Source organism: Gossypium raimondii, chromosome 8 (assembly GCF_025698545.1).
Source record: "Gossypium raimondii isolate GPD5lz chromosome 8, ASM2569854v1, whole genome shotgun sequence".
Lineage (NCBI taxonomy): Eukaryota > Viridiplantae > Streptophyta > Magnoliopsida > Malvales > Malvaceae > Gossypium > Gossypium raimondii.
This window is the reverse complement of record NC_068572.1, coordinates 31,212,663-31,240,171: the sequence shown is the minus strand read 5'-3', so window position 1 is coordinate 31,240,171 and position 27,509 is coordinate 31,212,663. Positions and strand designations below refer to the sequence as shown.

General features: G+C 33.1%; 2 protein-coding genes across 9 annotated transcripts; one reads left to right on the top strand and one right to left on the bottom strand.

Moving 5' to 3' along the window:
- Positions 1-1,985: 1,985 nt before the first annotated feature.
- Positions 1,986-9,115, top strand: LOC105791216 (uncharacterized). Of its 6 annotated transcripts, XR_008198598.1 has the most exons (17): positions 1,986-2,298; positions 2,426-2,744; positions 2,860-2,952; positions 3,046-3,136; positions 3,674-3,740; positions 4,378-4,421; positions 4,814-4,984; positions 5,069-5,167; positions 5,270-5,338; positions 5,608-5,746; positions 5,997-6,198; positions 6,835-6,938; positions 7,100-7,139; positions 7,862-8,088; positions 8,299-8,364; positions 8,486-8,636; positions 8,807-9,115. XR_008198598.1 is itself a non-coding variant. In XM_052634520.1 (14 exons), exons 1-14 carry the CDS (start codon positions 2,164-2,166, stop codon positions 8,062-8,064), a joined length of 1,776 nt encoding a protein of 591 aa, XP_052490480.1. In that variant the 5' UTR covers positions 1,986-2,163; the 3' UTR covers positions 8,065-8,757. The 6 variants fall into 6 exon arrangements, 1 of the variants encoding a protein (XP_052490480.1); XR_008198599.1 differs by lacking the exon at positions 8,299-8,364 and having other exon boundaries at positions 8,597-8,636; XR_008198596.1 differs by lacking the exon at positions 8,299-8,364.
- A 254-nt stretch (positions 9,116-9,369) lies between these two features.
- On the bottom strand, positions 9,370-12,802 carry LOC105791217 (outer envelope pore protein 37, chloroplastic). Of its 3 annotated transcripts, none has more exons than XM_012619184.2 (7): positions 12,140-12,801; positions 11,591-11,680; positions 11,100-11,267; positions 10,742-10,836; positions 10,428-10,548; positions 10,187-10,305; positions 9,370-9,921 (listed from the first exon to the last, which is right to left on the bottom strand). In XM_012619184.2, the coding sequence occupies exons 1-7, from the start codon at positions 12,542-12,544 to the stop codon at positions 9,846-9,848; spliced, it is 1,074 nt and encodes a 357-aa protein (XP_012474638.1). In that variant the 5' UTR covers positions 12,545-12,801; the 3' UTR covers positions 9,370-9,845. The 3 variants fall into 3 exon arrangements, with proteins under 3 accessions (XP_012474638.1, XP_012474639.1, XP_052490481.1); XM_012619185.2 differs by having other exon boundaries at positions 10,240-10,305; XM_052634521.1 differs by lacking the exon at positions 9,370-9,921 and having other exon boundaries at positions 10,042-10,305; positions 12,140-12,802.
- Between the last annotated feature and the right edge of the window lie 14,707 nt (positions 12,803-27,509).

Sequence of the window (27,509 nt, the reverse complement as noted above, 5' to 3'; positions counted from 1 at the left end):
TCTGAAAATGTCATAATCGTCCCATTGTACATCCTAATTTTAACAGTACCAATACCAATTACCTTACTAGATGAATCATTTCCTATGCGCACAACTCTACCTTCTATATGGGGAGAACCATTCTTTATTGGGACACATGTGGAAAGAACATCCTGAATCTAGGATCCACTCGGACGTAAGCTTGGAGTTATCACTTGTTGACACTAAAAAGAAATCATCACCGCTTTCATCGGCCAAATTAAAACCAGCTACATCTTCCTCGTTACTCTCAACAGCTCTTTTATTTCATAGTTTATAATAATATGCTTTAACGTGACCTAACTTTTTACAATAGCGACACATTTTGTCTCGCTTCTTTGATGCTACCAAAACGGAAGCTTGTCTATCTACCTTACTATCCAAACCAAAATCATTATCGAGTTTGTCTCTACTCAACAAATGACCCTTCACATCTTCGAACAAGAGTTTGTCTCTACAGTAAATCAAAGTCTCCCTAAAAGACTTGTACGAAGGGGTAAAGAGCACAATAATCGCATAGTCTGATCTTCATCATCAATCTGAACCTCAACGTTTTTTAAATCATTTAAAAGAGTAATGAATTGAGTGATGTGATCTCTAAAAAGCTTACTTTCGTTCATGCGAAACGTAAATAGACATTGTTTCAACACTAAATAGTTAGCCAAAGACTTAGTCGCATAAAGAGTTTCTAACCTTTTCCACAAGGCGAATGAGGTATTCTCCATCAATACCTCTCACAATACCATATTCGCGAGGCATAACTGGATTGCAGACAAGGCCTTTTCATCAAGCTCTTCTCATTCTGTTTGATTTAGGTTTTCAGACTTTTTTCCTGATAACAACCTTTTTCAGGCCGATTTGAACTAGAATTGTCATCATCTCAACTTGCCACAGATTGAAATTTGTGACACCATCAAAATTCTTAATTTCAAACCTTTTTGCTACCATATTTGAACACATTAATCTATAAAAAATTAAATTTACTCTGATACCATTTGTTGGGGATCGACTCGATTAAACAACAAGTAAAAAATAGCGGAAGAAATTGAGAAATTAAACATACAAATTTAACATGGAAAAACCCCTCCAAAGAGGATAAAAAAACCACAGGAAAAGATAATTTTACTATAATAGCAAAAAAAGGAAAAGTACAAAAGATGGAGATAAAAACTAAACCCCGAAAACCCAAAAATAAAGAACCCTTAAAACGTAAACACAAAATTCTCTGAAAGTGTTATGAGTTCTAATCACTAATGGGTGTATTTTCTAAGGTTGCAAAAGAGCCTATTTATAGGCTAAATTCATAGGTCAAATAATAATAAAATAATCTAAACTAATTAGAGTTTGATTGAAACAAATAAATAGAGTTTAACTAGAAGATTATTTCTCAAATTTGACTGAAATAGGAGTCATACTTAATAAATCTCCACATTGACTCATATTTCAACAACACCATCTTTACAAAGTCTGCCACGAGCCTATCTTGAACTATGTAGAGAATTAATTGGGTCTAATTTGTGCTCAATCAATATCGAATCTTCATTCTAAACCGTTCTTTGATTAACCCAACCTATTCTAAACTCAATTTCATCAGTAATCAAGTGTAAAAATAACTTTGAAGTATAAATCGAAGTCTTCTCACCCTAAAATGTAAATTACCTTAAAAAAATAGAAAATAATTTGAAAAACATGTTTAATGATAAAAAAAACGAAATTTGGTGTTAGAAAACACTTGGCGATATTGAGATCTGGCTTAGAGAATCGAAAAGACGTTGAAAAATCCTTGAGAGAACTTAGGGGAAATTTTGAGAAAACTTTTGATATTTTTCGTGAAAAATAAAGAGGAGATGTCATTCCCTCCTTTAGTTTTAGAAAAAAGGGAAATTTTGCTTAATCGTGGATTACCAAACCTGTTTAAAAAATAAATTATTGAAAATATTAGTCATATTTTGAATCAGTACCATTTGATTATTATACCAAATTGAGTCAAACACAAACTCCTTGAACACAAAGAAAATATAAATTTTGGCGGAAGTGAGAACTCAGAACCCTAAACTTTAAGAATTTAAACTAAACACCGAAAGAAAATTCCCGATTAAAGGGGGAAAAGAAAAACCTAAAATCCCAGTTGGTGAGTGAGGTGCAATGGGAGTGATAAAAGAGGGCAGAGTCTCAGGCACGTTGCCGAAAGATGAGGCGTTTGCCGTTCACTACCCGGGCTATCCTAAGACCACCTCTCGCGCCATCCAGACTCTTGGAGGAACCGAAGGGATTCTCAAGGCAAATTTGATATTACCATTTCTTGTTAATTTTTTATTATTTTCAGGGCTTGAAAAGAATACCTTTTTTCTTTTTTTGGCTCTACGGGTGCAAGCTTGGGAATTTGATTTTCGTTCCCTCTTAACAGGCTCGTATCTCGCAGTCAAACAGATTGGAGCTCCATTTCCGTCCCGAGGATCCGTACTCGCATCCTGCATTCGGTGAGATTAGCCCCTGTAACAATTTGCTGCTTAAAATATCGAAAAAGAAGTGTTCTAATCGCCAAACCGCCGAAGCTTCAAGTAAGTTACAAGAGTGTTCAACATCAGGAGTAAATGATGCGGAAAACCCGAAACAGCCATTTCAAGTTGAAGTGGAGAGACCGGAAGAAGAAGAAGAAGAAGAAGAGGAATCGAACCTTTGTGCTGATATTGTTTGTCGTGTCTCCGAAGCTTACAATTTTGATGGTTAAAATTCTTTTTTTGTTTTTTTTGTTTTAATTAAGGCTTATTATTGTTTTAAAAATGGAGCTTAGGTGATATGTGCTTACTTTGAAATTTGAATTTTCCTATTTTGATGCAGGAATGGCTGATTATCAGCATGTTCTCCCTGTTCATGCCAATGCTGCCAGGAAAAGAAAGGGAAATTGGGTGGAAGCAGAAGAGACATCCTTTGGTGAGGCCTTTATGGTTATCGCTTCAACATGTAGTTGCAGCGAAATTATGTTCTGTCTGATAAGTTTATTTACTTTTGTTAATTGTTTAACAGAAAAAGGTGGGTTCATGGATGTGGATCAAGAGGATGTGATGATGATATTGCCTCCGCTCTTTTCACCCAAAGATATGCCAGAGAATGTAGTGTAAGAAATCCTGACATTTTATTTTCTTTATGTCATATACTTCTTTTTCCTTTCTGTTTTTGTTAACAGGAAATTCCTTATTTAAGTTCATATTCTTTTTTCTATTAATATGGTGAGGGGCATTGCTCAATGTACTGATGTATAAGCACTATGATTTTTTTTTTGTAAAAGGTTGAAATAAACAATTTTGATTTGTATTTCTAATAACCAGGTATATATATATATTTCAGGATGTTTAAGCTTTTTTTTTTTAATAAAAAAATAAGAACATTATTGTGTAAATGGTTATATGAAAGTTAAATGTTGTTTGCAGTATTTGACTTATCAATCCCCGTGCAGGTTGTAATTAAGAAGTTAAAGGTGACCTTGGTTCTACTTCTTTTTAGAAATCTGAAAAGAAGGGGGGCATAATTATGAGCAGAACTTGTCTTTGAAACGTTGTGTTTGATTTATGCTATCTAATTCTAGATTACTTGGAAATGTTGATTTGAAATGCTTTGCTCTTTGGACTAACTTTTGTAGTACTTCTTATTTCAGGTTAAGACCATCAACCATCTTAAGTTCAAAAAAGAACCAAGAGGTAGCTGTACATTATAGTGCTCAGGTATTAACTAAAATATTTCTCTCCACAACATATTTTCTGAACAACAGTAAACATGCACTTGTCTGCCAGCCTCCACAGCAAACAAATGCACATGCGCATGCTCAACCATTTACATACTATGATTTAAGTCTCTGATAGTATATCTACAAACAGATTTTATCAAGGTGTTAGTACATTTTTAGTAGCCGCTGCTTGTATGAAAATGATTAATGGAAAAGGCGGTTTTTCTTTCACTATATCATTTTTGTAGGCGCATTAGTCTCACCAGGTGGTTTGATCAAGACCATATAAGATAATTGTATTTTTTTTCCCCCTTTTTTTCACATTGTGACATGCATCGACCCTGCAAAAAGTTTATGACAGCTTGCCTTTCTTATGTTATGATAACCCTGAGCAATAATTTTGTTGATGCTAAACTAAATATGGAACAAATGAAACTCTGTTGCTGATCTAAGTTGTGGTGGACTTCAGTTCTCTGCCTTTTCTTTTTAATAATACTACCGAAGCTTTTCATTGTCTGTATCATTAAAAAGATGTGTGCATACTTGGCTGCAGTTAATATCTCCTTTCCTTTCAGCACATCTTATTTTAGTGAGGAGAGATGTTTGAACTGCTAATTTTGTTTCCTTCCATGCAGGTTGACCTAGAGCCAGGCCTTGCAATTGATTTCAACATTAAAGATATCCTGCTGATTTCATTTTACCTTTCTGCTGGATTTATATTTTGTTTTCCAATACTAAAAGTCAATATGCTTCTAGTGTTTACATCATATTGGCTTTATATTCTTCTTCATCTAATCTTCACTTTCTTTACATTGAAGAAAATCTTTTATGATGATTCAGTAAGAAAATTTTGTCTCTATGAATATATATGTCAAATATGGATGGAAATAACTGACTAAGAGTTTGGCATATTTTTGTAAATTGCTGATATTTTGGACAATTTTATAGCACCAATGAGATTAATTCCCCAGTATTATGTAAGTGAATTAAAATTAAGGAGATTCTACCATGGAACAGTGTACAGATTTATTCTCCAAACTCCATCTTTCTGTTGGACTTAGCATTCATACAGGTTCCTAAGAATGTGAACTGGGAGGAACATATAACCCAGGGCTCAGAGCAGTGGGAGTGGCAGATGACTGTATCTAAGCTATTTGAAGAACGGCCTATATGGCCCAAGGAATCTGTAACTGAGCGCTTGCTTCAGAAAGGTCTAAAATTTAGCCATTTGGTGCTTAAAAGGTCTTACCTGAAAACTTGCACTCCTATTTATTAACAAATTCTTTCTTGGAACAGTTGAATTCACTTGCTGATCTCATCTTTCAGGCTTCTACTTGGGGTTGCTTACTACTTCTCAAATGGACCATTTCGGAGATTCTGGATCAGAAAAGGATATGATCCTCGCAAAGATCCTGAGTCTCGCATGTAAGAGTTTTTCTGCAATAATCTCCTTTGTTATATCTTGTGCTTTAATGACTTCCTTTAAGTCAATTGTAGGATGCTTACTTCTGCATTTTCTTTTACCAGATATCAGAGAACTGATTTTCGTGTACCTGAACCATTGCGGAACTATGCAGATGCTAATGTGGCTAACAAGTAAGTTGATACTGGTATATTCGAATATATGAAATCTGAGTATCTGAGAGTCCTGTTTTTGTGGAATCCTTTAGGTGTAGAATTAGTGAATTTTAAGACCACAATTTATTGCACAATATACTGTAATAAAGGGAAGGTGTATGCTCAGCAAATTTATTACTTAACATTGACAACAGTTGCTTGATGTTCCATGCTATCCAAAATGCTTGTGCTGAGTTTAATGGTTTGTTTGAAAATGATTTTTTTTTAACAATTTTTGTATTACACAGTTTGACGCATAAGTGGGGAGATTTATGTTCATTCCAAGTATTTCCTTACAAATTCCAGATGATTTTACAACTATTTGAACTGGATGATGATTACATTCAACAAGAGATACGAAAGCCTCCAAAATTAGAAACATGCGATGTGAGTCTATTATCTTCAATGTTGTCCAGACGTGCTGGTTCGTTTATCTCTGGTGTCATCCATGGATTTTCTTTTTAATTTTTTTTTTTGTCTTCACATGGATTTCTTTTGTAAGATGGGACATATGAGTCTTAGATGATAAAAGTTTATTTTTTGTTGTGATATCTTTCTTTTCATCATATAACTTATAATTCATTTTGCTATTCTAGAGAAAACATGTTAAGGCTTATTTTATGTAGAAACTTTGCAGCCTAAAACTGGATGGTTCTCCGAGTGTGTGCTTGATTGCCTGAGACTTCGTGTAGCAGTGAGGTTCTTGTCAGTATATCCCAAAACTGGTGCAGAAAGCATACTGAAATCTTGCTCTAATGAATTTGAGAAGTTAAAGAGGTCATGCTTATACAAGGATGTCTTCAACTCTCATCAAGAGGAGCATCAGCAAACTAATAAAGGTTCTGATAAGAAATGCTTTTTTTTTTTTTTAAAGTTTCTTGACATCTCATCTTTTATTTGTTTCTTTAATTCATTGGGTTTTGGTAATGAGTGCCTTAAAAGCACTCTTTAAGGTTAGTTAAGATACTATTTATAATATTATTTTTGTATCAAATGCAGCTGTAAATAGTTAAGTGATATTTTCAAGGCACTGGGAAAAGACTTTACTTATACGGTCACCTTAGTGATATCCTCATTCATTAGGTGGTTCATTTAACTGCCTTACTTTGATTTTGCATTCTCCCAATATTGGTGATAATCTAACATCCTTAATCTAGGAAAGCAATAATGAAATTATTGTTATTGAATGTGATTTTAATATATTCATGTAACTCTATATTGTTGATACATGCTTCTTTTTTCTCAAATCTATTTATTTTCCACATTCCTTGCTGCAAGTTTTGGTTTTCCATGTTATCACTGATTTTCTCCCTGGTCAATCGTTCTTATACATATTTTTCAATTTTCTTAGTGAATTCTTATGACCTTTCAGTCAAAGCTAGATTGTAATGTTCATATGTCAGACTGGTTTTACTAGCTTCATTAGAGTAATCATATAAGTTGCAAAATACTAGCTTAACATTTGGAGTTTATAGGTGATGGTGATAAAGAGAGACCCAAAAGTTCTGATAATAAGGAAGATGAAGTTGAAGCTGAGGATGAAGAGGAATTGGATGCGTATGATGAGACACTTAATCTGGTAAATCATATGTTTGTTTTTTCTTCTCGTTTTAACATTCTTGTTAACTCTCAGCATATCATGATTTTACTGTATATTTGTCTTATTTCATGTTTTTGATCTCAGAGAAAAAGAGAAACCCCAATAAGGAACTTAATTGATTTTTTTTTTTTCATTCGTAGGTTGATGAGGATGATGAAATCTCTTTGCAACCTGATACATGTATCCTTGAATCATGGCAGTCTGTGCTTTTGTTGAGAGTTTGTCTTTTTAATAGAATGGTGGTTTGGAGTTAGCCAGGCTTTTGTGCATGTGTAGGAAAAGCATCTAAGGGCATTTTCTACCTATTAAGTTGAGTTAGGTTTGCCTTGTCTGAGGGCTTAAAGATTTGTAATCAATTTTTCCATTTCATGCAAGTTAACATGAACCAGCGTTGTTTACTGAAATTAATAGTAAGCCTGCCTGAGAAGGAACTTTTTTACTTGAAATCCATGCTGCTTTTAGCAATGCCTACCATTAGGCTATCGTGTTTGTATACAATGATGAGCCAGCATTGGTATAAGGTATGCTCTTTATGTTAAAATTGGTTCTCTTGTGGTAGCTCTAAGATAAAAAGTGATTGCAAATCTCTTAAGTCATCGTCTGTAAAACTCTTACAAAATAGCTAGCAATGAATATATATTCTAACTTGTTACTATATACAAATATTTTTACCATTGGAGGTGACTTCATTTCTAGTAAAGAATATGCCAAACTATTACAGGCCTTCAATTTCAACCTCAAAGTATCTGAGCTTTTCATACATGAATAGATATACTAACACAAGATAAGCATCCAAGCACATGCATAGACACATTTTCATAAGAACCTGTATATGTTTAGTATTTGGTTTGTTTCCATCTGGATGTTCCTTGTCTGCTTTAAGTTTCCTATATATTGCATAGATTTAGATATGGAGAACAACTCAAGGACATACTTGCAAGAGCTTTTTGGTAGCTTTCCATCAACTGGATCTGGTACTGATGCTATACAGGCTGCAGACACTAGTGATGGAGAGTATGAAATATATGAACAATTTGGTGATGATAACTACTCTGATGATGACGATGACGATGACGATGATGATGATGGTGGTGATGATAGCTAACGTTCCTAACTCCAAAGTTTACAGGTAGCTTTCTTGCCTTCGTTTTGGCTCCTTTTAGTCATTCATCTTGCTTCACTTACAGCAACAACAGTTCAAAATTTCTAATGGAAATTTATGCGATTGATTTGTTGGTCAGAGGATATAGCTAGTATCTTTCTAAGTTATACTTTCCATAAAGCAGCTTAAACTAATAATAGCTTTGTGTTTCTGATCTCAAACACATTCTTTTTGAAGTTGTCAAAACTTGTACACTACCATAACATCTCAGGAGCAAAAAATTTTAATGAGACTTCAAAAAAGGTGAACCTATCCAATTGGAACATTACATTTTAGAATCTCTCATATTTTTTACGTCTTTTAGGCCTTTTAATATAAATTGGACATGAAATTGTTGTGCTGCTTTTTGGTATTTTCACTGTAGATTTTCAGATTCTTGAAGCTACAATATGTGGTAGGGTGGGGAAGATATACTGCAGTTAAGTCTTTCTAGCTAGAGAGAAGGGTGACTAGATATCTGCATGTTCCATTGCAGGTCTTGTTTACATATCAGTTCCTAAATTACCAATTATCAGGTAAACTTCTATAATGTTTAGTGTATCAGTAATGTATACCATTTTTCAGTTGACCTCGTACATGATGTAGCTTGTGTGAATGAACAGAGCTATTTATTAAATGACAATTTTGGTACTAGAATGTCGTGCCATGCTAATATTAAAACATAACCAACATTTTCTGGTTTCAGGAACCGTCTTTTAGCCAAACTGATTTGTGCTTTAGATAAGGAAACATACTGTTATGAAAAGGACATGGTCCTTTGTAAATTAAGAGGAGACAACGAATTTCCAGGAATAATCATCACAGTTGAAGCATTAGCTCTGTTTTTGTTCTTTTTCTTAGTGGACTTAATGTCGCTTCATGGCTAGTCTGCTAGGGCTGTAAATGAATTGGGTCTTAACAATCTTTTTATTCATGCTTGTTTATTTACTTTTGAATCTGCCTGTGTGTTAAAACTTTCTAAAATGTTTCTGAGCTTAAGTTCATTTATGTTCAATGCGTTTGTTGATGGCCAAAGAGTAGTTTTTCAAGAATTTGATTCTTCTAGAAATAAAGTCAAAAGTTCCTGAATTGGCTAGTGTTGCATTTTGGGACATGAATTTACGAATTTGAATTTTAGCATCCAATAAATTCATGGATTTAAGAAATAATAATGAATGTTTTATTTTGTATGTTTGTTATCTATTTTTGAAATTCAAGTTTCCAAATCTACCTAATGTTTTTTCAGACTGATTGGAGACCTTGAAATCATTTTAGCAATTTAAGTCGACAATTAAAAATTAGTTACATGATAATGTATACAAACAAAACTAAATAATCTAAACAAACAATCCTACATGAATAGCATCATTACACTATTCTGTGAGTAAAAAAAATGTGATCCCTGGAGAAAATTGTGGATCCGAGTGTTAATGGCACTGGACGACATCACTTGTTCCATCCATCCATCCCAGGTAAAACCAGCCTCACTACGTCTGATTGTTTCATATTACCGAAGGCAAAAACTGCAGTCTACATCATCTATTCTCTCCGAGATTTTAACAGGAACCAAACAACCTTTGATTAAGAGGAACATCAATATGATCGTCCACTTGGGGTTATTTAGATAGTGTAGAGTCCAAGATGATGCAATCAACGATAGCTTGATGGGGTCATTTGTTTTCTTAATGTTCTGCATGACTTGCCAAAATGATCTTGGTTAAGAGAACCAGAATCGGACTCTTGGCTCAGAGTAGAGAGGGAGAGATACAGTCCTGAGTTGAGGCACCACTAGAGCTGTTTATCAGAGATGGAAACTGAAATCTGAAAGTAGAAAGAAAGAGGTTTAGGTTACTTTTGTTTTCTTTGCCTTTAATATTATTCGTTCCACTTGAATGCTTTGTTCGTTTAGTCTTATCCATAGCCTTCCAATTCATATCATAATTTAATTCATAACTTCAACAACCAACTGATGCCATTATATTATAAAGCAATTAGCAATTATATATATCATCACATAAAAAGATGTCCAAAAACTATAGCAAGGAGAAACAGAAGTGTGGCATGGGACAACAATAAAATATCCCACCTCTTTTTAACACGGAACAATATCACTGTTGACTTAATGTCATCCTGTGGTACCTGTAGCATAAACTGGATTTTCATCTTCATGGGGGCCGTCTTTGCCTTGCCATTTTCATCTCCAACCTGAAATGAAATAAAGAGGATATATATCAAGTCATTGTCGTCATAGGAATGAATCTCAAGCAAACAATTCAGGACAACCACGTTCAGCAAACGACATGCCAGAGGAAACAGAATAAACTTACCCATAGAGAAGCCCAGCAAAGACGAACCTCAGAATCGTAGCCAGCTTTGAATTTCAAGTCTTTGTCACACGTGTGCTTGTACACCACACTCCAATAGTTTGAATCAAGATTGTACCAGTAGCTGCACATAAATGCAATAGAACACCTCAATCGAAATTGACATTGCAAGGAAAAAGCAACCCTCTATAGCTAATGAATCAAATATGTTTCCACATATATAGAATGCAAAACAAAAGAAATGGCACCTCTAGCTATTAAGCACATTCACGACAGATTCCAATATTTACAAAGATAAAGGAGTTGTAACTACTAACCTCAATTTATCCGATGGACTGAAGCGTCGCTTGAATGCAAATGACGCCCTGTTAGTTGGTAGTGAAATGCTAGGAATAAATGACATTGTCCCATCCTGCAATGAAAACCATCAAAACCATATACTAAAGCACTCAAAAAGCTTGAAAATTTACACAGCCATAATGTTTTCCAACCCAGCATTTTCCTATGAAGAAGGTGATCAGCCAGCTCAGCCAATTTTGAAAACCTAGCCATCTAAGTTATTCAACATTAGGTGTACCAATGGATCTCCCATAGAAGCCAGAGTAGCCAATCAATGAACAAGTATATAAACAAGACTGTAAACACAAAGCTATAACATTGAGGGAAAAAACCCACCTTATATGAGTATCTTAGTTTCAGTTCTTCATCCATGTAACGTGCTGCACCTACCCCATACAAAATTGGACCTTTAACAATTCCATTTATCGACAACCTTGGTACGTCATCCTCTTCTCTCTCCTCTAATGAAAATTCACCGATGGGAAATCTGAATGTTGCTTTGGGCTGCAGCAACAGGAAAGTTCAGATGAGAGAAAAACAGCTATGACCAATGTTGAAAAACATCAGAGTGGAAGCATAAAAATACAAGTGGACTGCCATTAATCAAGTGTTTTAAGCGATGCAAAAGTCAGTATAGTATGGGTTGAATAATGCATAAAGAAAAAAACAACAGTATGACACCACATACATTAAGCAACTTAGAACCACAAAAAACTGCTGAAATTGAATTACCACATCATTCTATGATAAATGGTTCTCAATTGTCCATAACTTAATGCCAAGCAATCGATTTTCACTAGTAAGACACCAGGAGAAACAAAGCTCACCAATGAAACATTGGGAACAGGTGATGACACTTCAACAGCATAACTAGGATCAGCAAGTTTGGCAATAGCTGCCAGTTCACCTTGTTGTGCCTGAGAAAAAAAAAGAGAGAGAGAGAGATTCAGGGGATATGGCATATGTGGCTTTAAGGAAATATTTATTCAGCACTTGAACAACAATTATGATAGTTGGCTTCAAAAATAATAAACTCCCCATTCCCAAAGATACAAGGAAAAATAGGATTGAAGATAAAAGACAACACAAGGATGTTCAGAGAGGTCTTCAAGACTCAAGTATGACGACCAACTAGACCATTTTATGAAACCAAAATCCTCTGAAACCCCATTATCAATTTCATAGGCTCGAAAAACGATCACCAAATGCAAAGCCCGGTACTCGAAAATTCTCTAGAAAACCAAATAATAAACAATCTTTCATATCTTCCATGCACAATAAAAAAGAGGTTTCAATTTTATACAATTTTCAATGACATTGGCAACCAAGACTCCCACTAAGCCAAAACCGCGAGTTGGAAGGAAAGAAAAACCAACCTTAACATCAATGGCAGCTTTGAAATGCCACGTAGGACCGACATTGTAGTAACCCTGGAAGATGGCATTTTGTTCCTCAGGATCGTAGTATATGGACAAGTACTTAGAAGATAGCGCCAACTGGGTCTCCGTGATCTCGCGTTTGGCGTTGTTGATGAAGGAGAGTTTGAGCTTCGCAAGGTTGTCGAAGAGCTTACAAGACAGCTTGTGGAAGAACACGCGGCTATCACTATCGAACTCCGAAGTCACTCTGAGGGAGGATAACGAAGAGAGAAACTGGTAGGGCTTCGTGGGTGGGGGAGAAGATGGCGGTGGCTCAGGCTCCGGCTCCAAAGGGGACGGTGGCGGTGGCGGTAACAGGGGCGGGACAAGGTAATTGGGGATTCGAGGAGAAGCGTCCAGCATGGCTCAAATTGGGAGGGGGGTTTTGGGGTGTGTAATTGAAGGTATATGGGTGGTAATGGTATTCAAAGGGTTAAAAATTCAGGCCTTTGGTTACCAGAAAAAATCGAGGGGCGAGGGTTACTCTTCGTCAACCTACGCTTTTGCTTTGTTTGGAAATTGATATTTGGGAGAGAGAGAGTGACGTCTTTTGCATGCTTGTGTCACCGGTTATTTCGATTTCTACATTTTTTAAATTTTCTGATTCTGATTTGCCCTCTCCCACCCTCCCCCCCTTTTATTTTCTTTTCACCTAAATATGTTTTTAGTATGTACTAATTGAACCCTTAACCCTATATTTTTTTAAGATAAAACTTGGGTTGTTTGGTTTTAATGAGATTGCAGTATTTGAATTTTTAATTTTTTGATCTTTTCCTAATCTTATATTCGTGAACAAGATGTGGTAATGGTACAATTTTTTCTTAGGTTTTCTAAAATTCCAAGTGAAATATGAAATTTTAGACAATTTTTTTATCGTGATATTACTTTTCATCTTGATATTACTTTGTGGTTTATTAGATTGATGTTAAGGATTTTTTTTAAAATGTGTTTGTTGAATGCTATAGGAAAATGCATGTAAAAGTATCGGGAAGCCCTTATACTTAGGGGTGAATTACATTTTGATCCCTCTATTGAAAAATAGGTAAATTAGATCTTGTACATTATTTCAAAATGTGCAAATTAACCCATCCATTAAAATTTTCTTGTTAAATGATGATGTGGAACGTTAAATCCATGCTAAAATTATTTTTTCGGTAAACATTAAAATGATCACTCAACTATTAATTTTTTTATTTAGTCACTAAACTTTTCAAATTAAATATTTTAGTCACTTTGAGCTAATGTAGGTTTTTTTATTGGTCAAGAATAAAATTAGCCCTTTAATGTTTGCACATTCTATCAATTTAATCTTAAATATAAAAATTAAACAAATTTAGCCCTCAATGTTTATAAAATTTGTCATTTTAGTTATAATTCTAAAAATCAATATGGCCCTTAAAATTTATAGAATTTGTCAATTTAGTCCTAACTCGAATCGAAATGCATAGTTGGGTGACCATTTTATAATTTACCCATAAAAAATCATTAATCTTATATTTCGTCAACCAAACATATGACTATTACATTCTACCAAATAGACCAAGCAAGGTAATACTATACTCCATCGATAATCTTACATACCAGTATTCTAAGATTTGGTGAACCAAACACACCTTTAGAGTATGTTTAGATTAAAAAGATAAAAATCAAAGAAAGGAAAAAATTAGTGTTTGGTTAAACCACATAAAGGAAAAGAAATAGTTGAATATAATATTAGTTTTATAATTATAACATTTTTATGATATATTATGTAAAATGGAGGGTAAAAAGATATTTAACATCTTAAAATATATAGATTTTGTTTCTCTAACTTTCCCACCAATTTGAGGGAATTAAAATTTGACACTTTGAGAAAAAGTAAGGGATATACTCAAAAGTCTTAACCTTTCCTTACCTTAAATTTTTTTATCCAAACAAGTGGAACAACTTTCTCTTGCTTTCCTTTCATTTGTTACTTCCATCCAAATATAAGGTTTATTTTAAAGTTATCTCAAATAAGCAAATAACTTCTTACAATTTATTTGACTAAAATAAAAGTAAAACTTATTTAGGAAAGCGTATATATATATATATATATTTGTTTAGATAGACTTAATAATTTAAGCTAAGGAAAGTAAAGAAAATTGAGTATCCTTTCTTTCATTTAAAAGTTAAAATTTGTATTTACTCTAATTTTGGAGGAAAGGTAGAGAAAGAAAAGTAAAACAAAATATTAAGATGTAGAATATCTTTTTTTTTGTCTATTTTTTATAAATAAATTTATGAAAAGGTTATAATTGTAAAGATTTATTATAATTAATACTTTGCTTCCTTTCATTGTTTATCCAAACAAAATTGTTAGAATTAATTTATTTTCTTTCATTAATTTTAATTATCCATTTGTTAAGCTTTCCACTCTTTTCCTTTCTTTTCCTTTACTACTTTTAATCCAAACATAGTGAAAGGTATTCTATACATAAAGGCAATTACTGTCTTATTACTATTATAACTTATGGGATGCTATGTTATAATGCGTATAAATAAAGGCATGTAAGAGACTATAGATGAACCAAGAAAAGGAAGAACTTTTCTCTTATATTGTGTCTTATATATTCATTTTGTCACTTGTTTTTATATTTTACTTTTAGTTTTAAAAAATGTATCAGCATGGTCTTGTTCAAGAGTAATTGTTCTTTCTATCGAAGGTAGAATAACGTACCCATGCAACATCCTGGCTAATCGACATTCCCTATTTGGGGTCTAATTGTTATACTAAGGCCAAGTCTTCTTTGCTTGCATCTTGCATATAGCTATGTTGACACTTACACATTATAGAACTCGAAGGGATTGAGTTATAGCCTAATTTGTGTAACACCCCTTACCCGAGACCGTTGCCGGAGTCGAGCACGAGGCGTTGTCTGACTTAACTTACTAGTTCGGAGCATAAAAATTTGGTTTTAAAATTAATTCGCTCACATTCATCCAAACCGGGAACATTAAAAAGTTTCTGAATACTTAAACAAATCAAAATAATTTATTTCACTACTCACAATAAAACTGTCCACCTGCATAACAATCACTAATTTAATTATAACTCGAGTTACAAAACTTGAAATTTAGATCCGTAAATTTTCCTAAAACTAGACTCATATATCTTCTTACCATAAAATTTTCAGAATTTTTGGTTTAGCCAAATAGTACAGTTTATTCTTTAATGTCTCCCTTGTTTCATTGCTCGACAGTTCTGCTCCCTCTTCACTAAAAATAAATTATCTCATTGTACGGGCTTCATATGGTGCTTCTGCTTGTTTCTATTGAAAATAGACTCACTAAGGAATCTAGAAATATAAATTATGACTCATAATTCTTTCTGTAGAATTTTTAATGATTTTATAAAGTCAGAATAGGGGACTTCATAAACCATTCTGACCCTGTCTCACTAAAATTCAAATATCTCATAATATATAATTTATTTTCCTACACTATTTCTTTCATGTAAAAATAGACTCGATACGATTTAATTATATACCTCATTCACTCTCTAATTCAATTTCTACTATCCTTGGTGATTTTTCAAAATCACATCAATGCTGTTATCTAAAAACTGTTCCATTGCAAATTTTTTCTCTTTTATAATTTCTTTGTATTAACTATCATTTAGGCATACATAACACCAAAAAATTTTCTTAAATAGTAATTTGAATAGCTATTCATTAGCCATATCATAAGGACACACACAAAATGACTAAGTCCCTATACATGCCATAACTTAAAACGTTTCGATCACAAAATACCGAGATGGTCCGTTGATAGTGTGAAATGATCTCCAACGTCTTTATGATCCCCGAATTGGCTTGGCGATACTATAATAAAGAAGGAAAATAAAGGGGGTAAGCATTAAAGCTTAGTAAGTTTACAAGCAAATAAATAACAACATTTATCATAAATAATTATACTCATAAATCATCATCAAGTATCATAGTCTTTGCTTCTTCTTTACTTGTTGTCTTACTTGTTTACTTACTTGCTTATTTAAATAACTCATGATTATAACTTCTCCTCCCTCACTGGAATTTCTTTCTCAACTGATAACTGAAATATTCTTAACCCTTATAACTCACATGAATCTATTTATTATGCTTTTACCTGAACTTTCATGTAACATAGTCTATTTGCTAGCTTGTTGAACCACTTGGAATACTAAGGATACTCGGGTCTCCTGTCTGATAATAACATGCCAAAGCCATGACCCAGACATGGTCTTACATGGGATGTTTCCTGTACTGCCAATGCCATATCCCAGATATTCTTACATGAGAGTTCTCATATCGATGCCCATGCCATGTCCTAGACATGGTCTTACGAGGAACCTCTCATCTCGGTGCCAACGCCATGTCCTAGACATGGTCTTACGTGAGACCTCTCATAACCTCAATAATGCCAATGCCATGTCCCAAACATGGTCTTACATGGGATCTCATCCTCTTAATTTCATGACATTTGTATCCGATACTTTCCTAATGTTTCAACGAGACTTTTAAACATTGATTCTCTATCATCTCATACTTGAGTCAACATTAAATAATTTCATGAAATAAGTACATAATTACTGGAAAATAACAACACTAATAATAATTATTGAAATATTGCATTTATTTACCGTAAACTTACCTCAGTACAAAATACGATCAAATCTAGCAACTTATTCCTCAACTTTTTTCTTTCCCTAGTTTAACTCCGAATTTCATTCCTCTTGATCTATAATAGAAAATTTAGCTTATTTAACACTCAAATTCATCAAAACAGTCATTGACTTGAACTTTGGAAAAATTACAATTTTGCCCCTAAACTTTTGCATATTTACACTTTTGCCCTAAAGCTCAGAAATTAAACTTCATCCCTTATTCTTATGTTTTATGACATGCTGAACCTCTTTCCCTTCTATGGAAACATCAAATTCCCACTCTAACATTTACTTATGAACATTAGGTATTTTTACTGATTATGTCGTTTTACTCGTTTTCACTTAAAATCGCCTAATAAAAGTTGTTTAACATAATTTCAAGCTTCATATTCTACCATAAAATATCAAAATAAACACATTTCACCTATGGGTATTTTTCCAAATATGAACCCTAACATGAATTAATGGTAGAATAAGCTAAATCGAGCTACAAAGACTCCAAAAATGTAAAGTACATTAAAAACGGGGCAAAGATGGACTTACTATGAAGCTTGGAAGCTTGAAAAAAACTTAGCCATGGCTTCCATGACATATTCGGCCATATGGAGAAGATGGACAAGAAATTTGGCGTTTATTTTGTCTTTTAGTCCATTTAATTACCAATTTACCAAAATACCCTAAATTAAAAATATCCTATTTCACTTTTCTCATGTCCATTTTTGTCCACAATTTAACCAATGGTCTAATTACCATTTAAGGACCACCAATTTAAAATTTCACGACAATTGGACACCTCTAGCTCCTAGAACTCAAGTTTTACACTTTTTACAATTTAGTCCTTTTGACTAAATTGAGTGCCCAAACGTCAAAAATTTTGAACGAAATTTTCACGAAATCGTTCCATAAAATTGTAGACCATAAAAATATAATAAAAATAAAATTTTTCTCTTCGAATTTGTGGTCCCGAAACCACTGTACCGACTAGGCCCTATTTCGGGATGTTATAATTTGACCTATTAGGAGAAGCCTAATAAGATTTTGGCTTGAGAAGGCAAAGTACTTAGGTACAAGAGAATACCTTTGGTTTAAGTGCTTTGGCATAACCATAAAGTTGTAGATGCTACTTGGGAAAGTGAAGATGTAATGAGACAATAATATCCTCATGTAATGACCCAATTTCCAATGGTAACAGAAAATGTGATTTTAGAACCTTGTTTCTGTAAACTAAGTCCGTAAATATTAGATAGAGGTATTTAAGGAGTTAGTATATAGATTAATTAAAATTCAGGAATTTAGCCGAAATTGTGGTTAACTAAGGCCTAGAGACTAAATTGTAAAACTTTAATCACTATAGATTTTTAATTAAGAAAAGGCTTGAGGACCTAAATAGCAATTATCTAAAAGAAAAATGGTAAATAAATCGAATTAGAATAGTGGATAGTGATGATGATTCCACTAAATATTTAATTAATATTTACTTCAGTTTAATAATGAAATAATTAACTAAATTAAGTTAGATTAATTCAACTAATTAAATGTTAATCATAGGATAAATGGCTTAGGTGAGTGGAGAATTGTCATCTTTTCCATTCACCCACCATTCATCATAGCTAAAGAAAAGAAGGAAAGCTTTAAAATTCTTCTAACTTTCAGACACTATTGAAACTAAAGACGATGTAGGGCCATCAAGATGGAAAGAAAAGGCTAGAGCCGACGACGAGTGATGCAAGCTATCAATTTCTATTTCTATGATTTGGATGAATTTAATTATTGCATATTCATAATTTTTTTCATAGTACGATACTGAGGTGAGTTGAAAATGGTTGTTTGAATTGAATTGATATGATTGAGATTGATTATCGAGATAGAGGATGACTGCCGCCAAACATGCGAACGTTTGACTGAAAAATGCTGCACAAAAAATATATAATAAAGCAATGGTGTTCAGAAGTATACATGTTAAATTGTAATATGGTATTGTGTTACAATGGAACATAGGAAAGTATTCAGAGGATCGTACCTGGAACGATGAAAATCTGCAAGTGTACACAATCATATCAAGTAATAAAGTGACAAGTATGTTGAGTTATCTTACCCATAGGGATTGTGCAAGCGAATATTTACGAAATGTAAATTTAAACAATTTTGTGATGAAAAATATGTTGTTTTGAAAATGTGATCTAAAAACTAAAAATTAACTAAGTATTTAATTAAAATAAAAATTCTAATGCATGATTTCTAAAAAAGGTTTTAATCAATATGACGTAAATGTGTTAGATCAATTTCATTCTTTAACTTATAATAATTAAAACTATGTTCATGTTGTTACGAATAATTTCATAGCAACTTGGTATCCCGTAACTAATGCACATACTTACTTACTAAATCCATTAATCTCTTAAACACATTTCTATATCAATTCAAACAATAAATCAACTTTTTATAAGCAAATATAATATAAAGTGAGGCAACAATATATTCCTATATTGAAAAATTTAATCACAATAATCTTACAAGTTATGCAAAGCTAAAGTATTGTTTAATACCATCGCTAATTTAACCCTCAACTACCTTAGAAGATTAAACATGCACCAATTAAATATGTGTCAATTAATTATAATTTCAATCCATTTAATAATTAATTCAATTTTTACCTTACAATTAAATGCAAGCATAACATAGACATGATTTTATTTAATTGAACAATTTACCAAGGCCTAATAACAACACAAACACATTTTTTATAATTCAAGTGGACAGAATGCAATTAATCTAACACGAACGAAATTCAAGTTATTTTAATTAAAGCAAGAACCGGCACAACAAATATTCATATTCATGATAACAACATAAACTGAAAAGATTAAGAGAAGGGAACTAGAAAAAATAAATCTCGATGATCTTCCGAAGCCAGATTAATGCGCTCCTCTCTTCTCTGCTCATTTTGTTGATCCAAGGCCTTTACGAACACTTGATTGTTTCTGACCCAAGGGGTGTGCTAGCTTTTTTCAAGAGGGGAAATCGGCAAAGGAAGGAAGAAAAATGTAAAGCAACTAGAAGGGAAAAGAAAGATGAGAGAAAATATGAGTGAAAGAGATGTGTGAAGTGAGGGATGAAAAATGAGGAAGTGAAAGGGCTATTTATACTTGAGATTGGAAGCTCAAGTTGACTAAAAATAGCAACCAATCCCTCTTTCTATGGCCAGCCATGCTAAGTGGAAGGAGTGGTTGGATTGAATTTACTATTTTTAGCTTGTGGTTAAAAATAAAATCCATGAAAAATGGAGGGGTTTGAACGACATTTATGAAAAATTTCAAGGGCTGATTTGCAAGTGTTAAAATAATATAAAATAAGTTGGTTGATTCAGCAACATGGGACAGTTTGGGCTGCCATTTACTTAGTGGATCAGTCCTCTTCACTTAGCACATTTAGGCCCCTTTCTCTGCATTAGGCTAGCATTAGATTTAACCCAATTTTTATTGGATGAAAAATAATTTTTCAATGGGTTTAAAAAGTCTAATTGTGGCGTCCATGGCTGGAGAATAATCATCCCTCCTCATGGTTTAATTAATTTGAAAGGTGCTTCAACAGTCTAATCTTTTCAAAATGACTGCCGAGCCAGTTTTTCATACTTTGTGCAAAACTGTCGAAAATAGATCATATTATGCAAAAGTTTTATAAAATAACTAGAATTCAAAATGTTTCATAAATTGAGTACAAATTAATTATTTTATAATAAAAATATAAAATTCAAAATAAATTACTTAGAAACTACATGAATTAGTGCTGAAAGGTGCTGAAAAAGTTCATATTTTTGTTTTTCCACACCCCAAACTTAACTCATTACTTGTCTTGAGTAATGAACAAATTGCAAAAGAATTTTAAGAAATCACCTTTCTAAAAATTTCTTCAAAAGTCACTTCTTCCCACAATTATGAGTTTAGTGTAGTCTTGCTCATGAATAAAAATTTCGAAATTATGCAACTTAAGTGCACATATTGCTCAAATTATTCTAAATCATTATCATGACAGAAAAAGTATAAAATAAATTATTTTTTAATAAATATATGCTAAATTCATACCAATTAACTTTTATTTCCTCATTTAAGACTAAGTTGCAATCCCTAAGTTTAGTTTATGCCTCCATATGTTGAATCTTAGAAATTTCTCTCCACTAATGTAGTTGGCACAAAAATCTAAATCAATAGGTCTGTTAGATATGTTGTAACATGCCTTAGCTAGGGGTAGTAAAGTTAGATAATTTTTAAGCTAAAACCCTAGACTCGGCTTGCATCAGACCTTAAGAATAAATACCCTCAAATTCACCAACCATTTTTAAACTTGAGTACACATGTTCCTTGTATATTTCTTTTTGAGTACTTATGCTCTCTCTCTCTCTCTCTCTCTTTAACACGATCGAGCTTACTACATGTACTACAATATTTTTTTTAGCATTTGATACTTCTTCTTAGCTCCCCCAAACTTATCTTCAAAGCATATCTTGAATAGATCGAGCCTAGTGTTTGGGAAAACTTAAAGATATTTATGAGAGAAGGGATGACTTATTACTTTAGGGTTCAAAGAAAATTAGGCCATATAGTCTCAAAGTTAAGTTTCAAGGGATAAATATTCATTAAGATTCGCTTGAAAGACTCAAACGGTCCAAACAAAGTTTGCCTAAATCATTTTCAATATTCCATGCCTCCTAGGATTTCGCCTCAGGAAATTACTAAGTTAATTCTAGAGACTTAAACTTTCATTATGCGAGAAATAGAAATATCCTAAAGGAACTTAAATCTAAAAAATTTAAAATACCCTAAAAAGAAAAGTAAAGTAAGACAAGACTCCCCATTATTTATTTATTTGCAGACCCTTCAAAATCCAACCTATCTTTTACTTCATCGTCCTTGTTTTTGTTTGAACCGCCTCCTTCCTTCCTCGTCATTGGAGTCCATGGTTCGAATATAAAGTTTCAAAATTCAGGCAAAAAGACAAACGGGTTATGAAATATTTTCTTGAATGCATCTTTTATTGAGTCATCCCGTATTTTTTAGTATCTCCAATAAGCTTGTTGCTGCCAATGTATATGTTGCAACATATCCATTATAACAAACTATTCACTTCATAGAATGGTGCTCGACAAAGGGACTCTTGGCTTTCGAGTTAGAAAATATGGTAAAGGTGGTTTCAATTTTGGGCAAGTGGGTGAGGAGTCGACGGTAGGGTTTAGAGATAGAAAGTGTGCAGTTTTAAAGATGGTTTAGGTGCAGTGGCTTCAAATGAAGGTGTTCAGAGTGGTGATTAGGGAATTAAGGGCTGTAACATTAAGGGGTTAAGGGAGATACACTATGTGGCTACTTGGGAGTAGCGGTGGAGCAAGGTAAGGGCTGCAGGTTGGTGATAGTATGTGTGGCTATAGACGTATGCGACAACAAGGTTCTTTGGGATGTGAATGTGTGGTAAAGGGTTGGATATTTCCCTAGTGTTGAGTTTTAAGCCCAATGGTAGCATCTTTTTGGATGCTAAGTACCTATATTGACAGTAAGTTGAAAAAAACTTAAAGAAATTGGTGCTTGGGTCATATTGCTCCCATTATGTAGGAGGGGTAAATTCTATCCTGATCAATCATCTCCCACTACATAGATTGTAGCATACCCAACATCAATCTTTATAGTATAACTTGTTATGGTAGACATTTGACTGTGTCAAAATATACAATTCATGATGTTGGGACAATGATGATCTCATGTCTAAGGATCATAAACATAGTTATCACTTTCAGTAATGTTGTGACTATTACATAATAATCTAAGAAACATACTCATAGCGGGTCAGTCCAATATATTGTTCTCTAACACATACTTATGTATTGATTTTGACATCCCTATGTCAATGAAAACAATTCGTCATCAATCAACTACACATTAGTATCAATGCATTATTGTTGTCCAAACCCACAAAAAAGAAACTGAAATAATAATGGCAATGTCTTATATTAATAAATAAGGTAAAATATGTAATTACAATTATCTAATGATTGGTCTTTGGGCATACTATAACAATCTCCCACTAGCACTAAGACTAATCACTCATATATCTAATACCAAGTGACTTAGTGTGACAATCATGCTTCTGTTGTGTTAGAGGTTCATCAGTGGATCAACAATGTTATCATCTATTGGTACTTTGCATATTTTTACATCTCCTCGATCAATGATTTCTCGAATAAGATGGAAGCGCCTAAGTATATGTTTGGACCGTTGGTGAGATCTGGGTTCTTTTACATCTGATATGCTTGGAAAAACTCCTAGTTCAGATTTGAACTTCTTGATCCAAACAGCCTCTTTTGTAGCCTCACTAGCTGCAATATACTTGGCCTCAGTTGTAGAATCAACGATTGTATCTTACTGTGAACTTTTCCAGCTCACAATGCCACCATTAAGGCAAAACACAAAACCTGATTGCGATCGTGAATCATCCTTGTCGGTTCGGAAGCTAGCATTAGTGTAACCTTTTACACTCAGCTCTTCATCACCTCCATACATAAGGAATGTATCCTTAGTCATTCTCAAGTACTTAAGGATATTTTTAACTGCGACCCAATGACCTTCACTGGGATCTACTTGGTACCAATTCATCATGCTTAAAGCATACGATGCATTTGGATGAATACATAGCATGACATACATGATAGATCCAATAGCCGAAGCATATGGAATCTTACTGATATGTTTTCTCTTTTGTGATGTTGAATGACACATTTCCCTCAAGAGTGAAATACCATGTCTCATAGGTAGGAATCCTCTCTTAGAATCTTTCATATTGAACCTTTTTAGTACTTTATCAATGTATGTACTTTGGCTTAGATCTAGGAGTCATCTTGATCTATCTCTATAGATTTTGACTCCTAATATATATATATATATTGTAACAACCCGATTTTGGGCCTAGTCAGAACAGTGGTTTTGGGACCAGAAATCTGACGAGGAAAAAATTATTTTTATTATATTTTTATGGTCTACAATTTCACGGAATGATTTCGTGAAAATTTCGTTCAAAAATTTTGACGTTTGGACACTCAATTTAGCCAAAAGAACTAAATTGTAAAAAAGTGCAAAAGTTGAGTTCTACATGTTAAAATTGTCCAATTGTTATGAAATTTTAAATTGGAGGTCCTTAAATGGTAATTAGACCATTGGTTACATTGTGGACAAAAATGGACATGAGATAAGTGAAATAGGAAAATTTTAAGTTAGGGGTATTTTGGTAATCCGGTAATTAAATTGTATTAAAAAGACAAAATAGGCCAAAAATCACCATCTTCAAGCCTTGGCCGAATTTCACAAGGGGGGAAGCCATTGTTAGGGTTTTCAAGCTTCCAAGCTCCATAGTAAGTAATTCCAAGCCCCGTTTTTAATGTTCTTTACGTTTTTTGAGTCTCGGTAACTTGATTTAGCTTATTCTAGCAATAATTTAATCTAGGGTTTATATTTGGAAAAATACCCATAGGTGAAATGTGTTTATTTGAATTTTTTATGGTAGAATATGAAGCTTGAAATTATGTTAAACAACTTTTGCTAAATGATTTTAAGTGAAAACGAGTAAAACGACATAATCGGTAAAAATACCTAATGTTCATAAGTAAGTGTTGGAGTGGGAATTTGATGTTGCCATAGAAGGGAAAAATGTTCAGCATGTCATAATAAATAATAATAATAAGGGATAAATTTTAATTTACGAGCTTTGGGGTAAAATCATAATTTTGTAAAACTTTAGAGGCAAAAATGTAATTTTTGCCAAAGTGTGATTTTAGAAGTAGATTGAATAATGTGAGTGTTAAATAAGTTAAATGTGTTATTATAAACCAAGAAAGATGAGGAATTGACCTTGAAAGCATGATGGTAAGTTGTATGTAATTAATACATTGTTATAATTATTTTTGTTATATTTCGTGACAATATATGCGAAAGGGTTGAATATGAAATAGTTATGTTAAAGTTAGAAAATTTGAAATTGATAGTTGAATCGTTTAAAATCAGCTTGGTTTATGGATATACCAACTGTAAGAAATGGTTGAAGTGATTCAAATTGAATTATTAAATTGGCTATGGAGTTGAGTGGAAAGATTGATATTATAATGTGTTGTAGAGAAATTGTAAATTATTGGGAAGTAAGAATCTTTGTGGAATTGGCGAAATAGTAAAGATTTGAATAAGGTATCGATGAACACGTGTGTAGTATTGTGTGAAGGCTACTACGTGTATCGATAAATAATGGTCACGTGTGTATTACTGTGTGAAGGCTACTACGTGTATTGATAAATAATGGTCACATGTGTAGTACTAAGTGAAGGCTACTATGTGTACCGAGAAGTTTTAGTCACGTGTGTAGTACTGTGTGAAGGCTACAACGTGTATCGATAAATGATGGCCACATGTGTAGTACTAAGTGAAGGCTACTATGTGTACCTAAAAGCTTTGATCACGTGTGTAGTACTATGTGAAGGCTATTACATGAACCGTAAAACTTGATCACGTGTGTAATACTATGTGAAGGCTACTACGTGTACCGAATGATAAAAGTAACATGGACAGTACTGTGTGAAAATCCCCAAATATTTGTTGTTATACCGAAATGTTCAATGAGATATGAGTATGTGATTGGAATGTGATAAGTTGCGAAAGAGTGATTGAAGTGATGAAGTCTTGTATTGTGTTATAAAATAAATGGTTATAGTGCTATGTGAATGAGGATGTTGGAATAGAATAGATTTGGACAAAGGATGTTGATGTTAGTTTGAAAAATCACCAAAATTATAGAAATTGAGTTAGTGGTTGAATAAGACATGAAATTAAATCTTAATGAGTCTACTTTCACATAAAATAGAAAGAATGACCTAAGGAATTATATATTCGAGTTATTGGAATTTTAGTGGGACAAGGTCCGAATGATTTCAAAATCCTATATTCTGAATTTGGAAAATCACTAAAAATTGTACAAAAATAATTATGTTTTTCAATTTACATTCTTAAATTTCTTATTGAGTCTATTTTCAAAAAAAAATAAGTGGGAACATCATTTGAATTCTGTACTAAGAGATAACTGACTTTTAGTGAAGAGAGGTCAGAAGTGTCAAGTAGTGAAATATGGGAACATTTAGGGAATAAAATGTACTAATTGGCTAAACCAAAAATTCTGAAAAGTTTATGGTTAGAAGGTACATGAGTCTAGTTTCAGGGAAAATTTATGGATCTTAATTTGGAGCTCTGTAACTCCGGATAAAAATAATTTAGTGACTCTGACTCGGATAGTTAGTTTTGAATAATGCATGTTAGTGAATAGTAAAATTGTAGTTAATGTTATTTAATTGTGTTGTACACATTAATGATGTGGAATTGAGAGGAGGAGGAGGAAAAATTAAATATATATATATATATATATATGAATGATTTGTGTATAATTGGTTATATGCTGGATTATAATCGATAAACCTTAAAATAGAAATGATGCTTACATTTGTGTATTATTGATCATGGTTTAAGCTCATATGGGAAAATAAAGTTTCATAGTATGTGAGTGTAGTATATTTGGTATATGATTTGGTATGAAGTAAGGCCATGACTGGTTTATGGATTAACTCATGTTGGTAAGTTTGATACATGAATAAATGTTGAACTTGGCCATACTTAAAATGCTTACGCTATATGTTTATTTGGTTAACATGTATTGTGTACACGCTTAGGCTTTGGCAGAGTGGTGGCCGAATTATGCCACGTTAAATTTATAGGTTATGTATTGAAATGGTAAGTGCCTAGATGGGAATATGCTTGTGATCATGGAAAGGGTGGTAATGTTTAAATTATGTAAACTTACTTGAAATGGTTTATCATGTGGTTAATTCCAAAAAGAATTATTGTGGTATTGAAATATATATATTGGATTGAAAAATTGATTTGAATTGTGAACATGAAAGATTGTGAATTGAATGAAATGGAAACGAAGCATTGAATTGCATGAGTAAGTATCAGGTCTCGTAGGCCGTATTTGTTATGAATATAATATTTTGAGGATATGTTGTAAAGAATTATAAAAGCATGTTAAAAATTTGAAGAGTTTAAATTTGAATGAAATTTTGTAACTCGGTTTAATATGTTCACATGTGTAAGTGTTCTAGTAATGCCTCATACCCTATTCCGGAGTTGAATACGGGTAAGAGGTGTTACATATATAGCCTCGCCCCAGTCTTTTATAGAAAAACAACTTCCTAACCAAGTCTTAATAAACTGTAGGGTAGGTATGTCATTTCCTATGATAAGTATGTCATCTACATACAATACCAAGAATACGATAGTGCTCCCACTAATTTTCTTGTAAACACAAAACTTATCTTCATTTTTGATAAAACCAAACTCTTTGATTGCATCATTAAAATGAAGATTCCAACTTCGAGAAGCTTGTTTTAATCCATAAATGGACCTTTGTAGCTTGTATATCTTACCAACATCTTTTAGATTGAAAAAACCTTCAGGTTGTGTCATGTACACATCCTCTTCCAGTTTCCCATTAAGGAAAGCTGTTTTGATGTTCATCTGCCAGATTTCATAATCATGAAATGCAGCAATTGCAAGTTAGATCCAGATGGATTTAAACAAAGCAACAGGAGAA

Coding starts and splice junctions, on each gene's coding strand:
- LOC105791217 (XM_052634521.1), bottom strand. CDS start 12,544: ATGCTGGACGCTTCTCCTCGAATCCCCAATTACCTTGTCCCGCCCCTG. Junction 10,549..10,741: donor AGTCCATCGGATAAATTGAG/GTTAGTAGTTAC, acceptor ATTTATGTGCAG/CTACTGGTACAATCTTGATT. Junction 10,306..10,427: donor TTTGCTGGGCTTCTCTATGG/GTAAGTTTATTC, acceptor ATTTCATTTCAG/GTTGGAGATGAAAATGGCAA.
- LOC105791216 (XM_052634520.1), top strand. CDS start 2,164: ATGGGAGTGATAAAAGAGGGCAGAGTCTCAGGCACGTTGCCGAAAGAT. Junction 2,299..2,425: donor GAACCGAAGGGATTCTCAAG/GCAAATTTGATA, acceptor CCCTCTTAACAG/GCTCGTATCTCGCAGTCAAA. Junction 6,199..6,834: donor GCATCAGCAAACTAATAAAG/GTTCTGATAAGA, acceptor TGGAGTTTATAG/GTGATGGTGATAAAGAGAGA.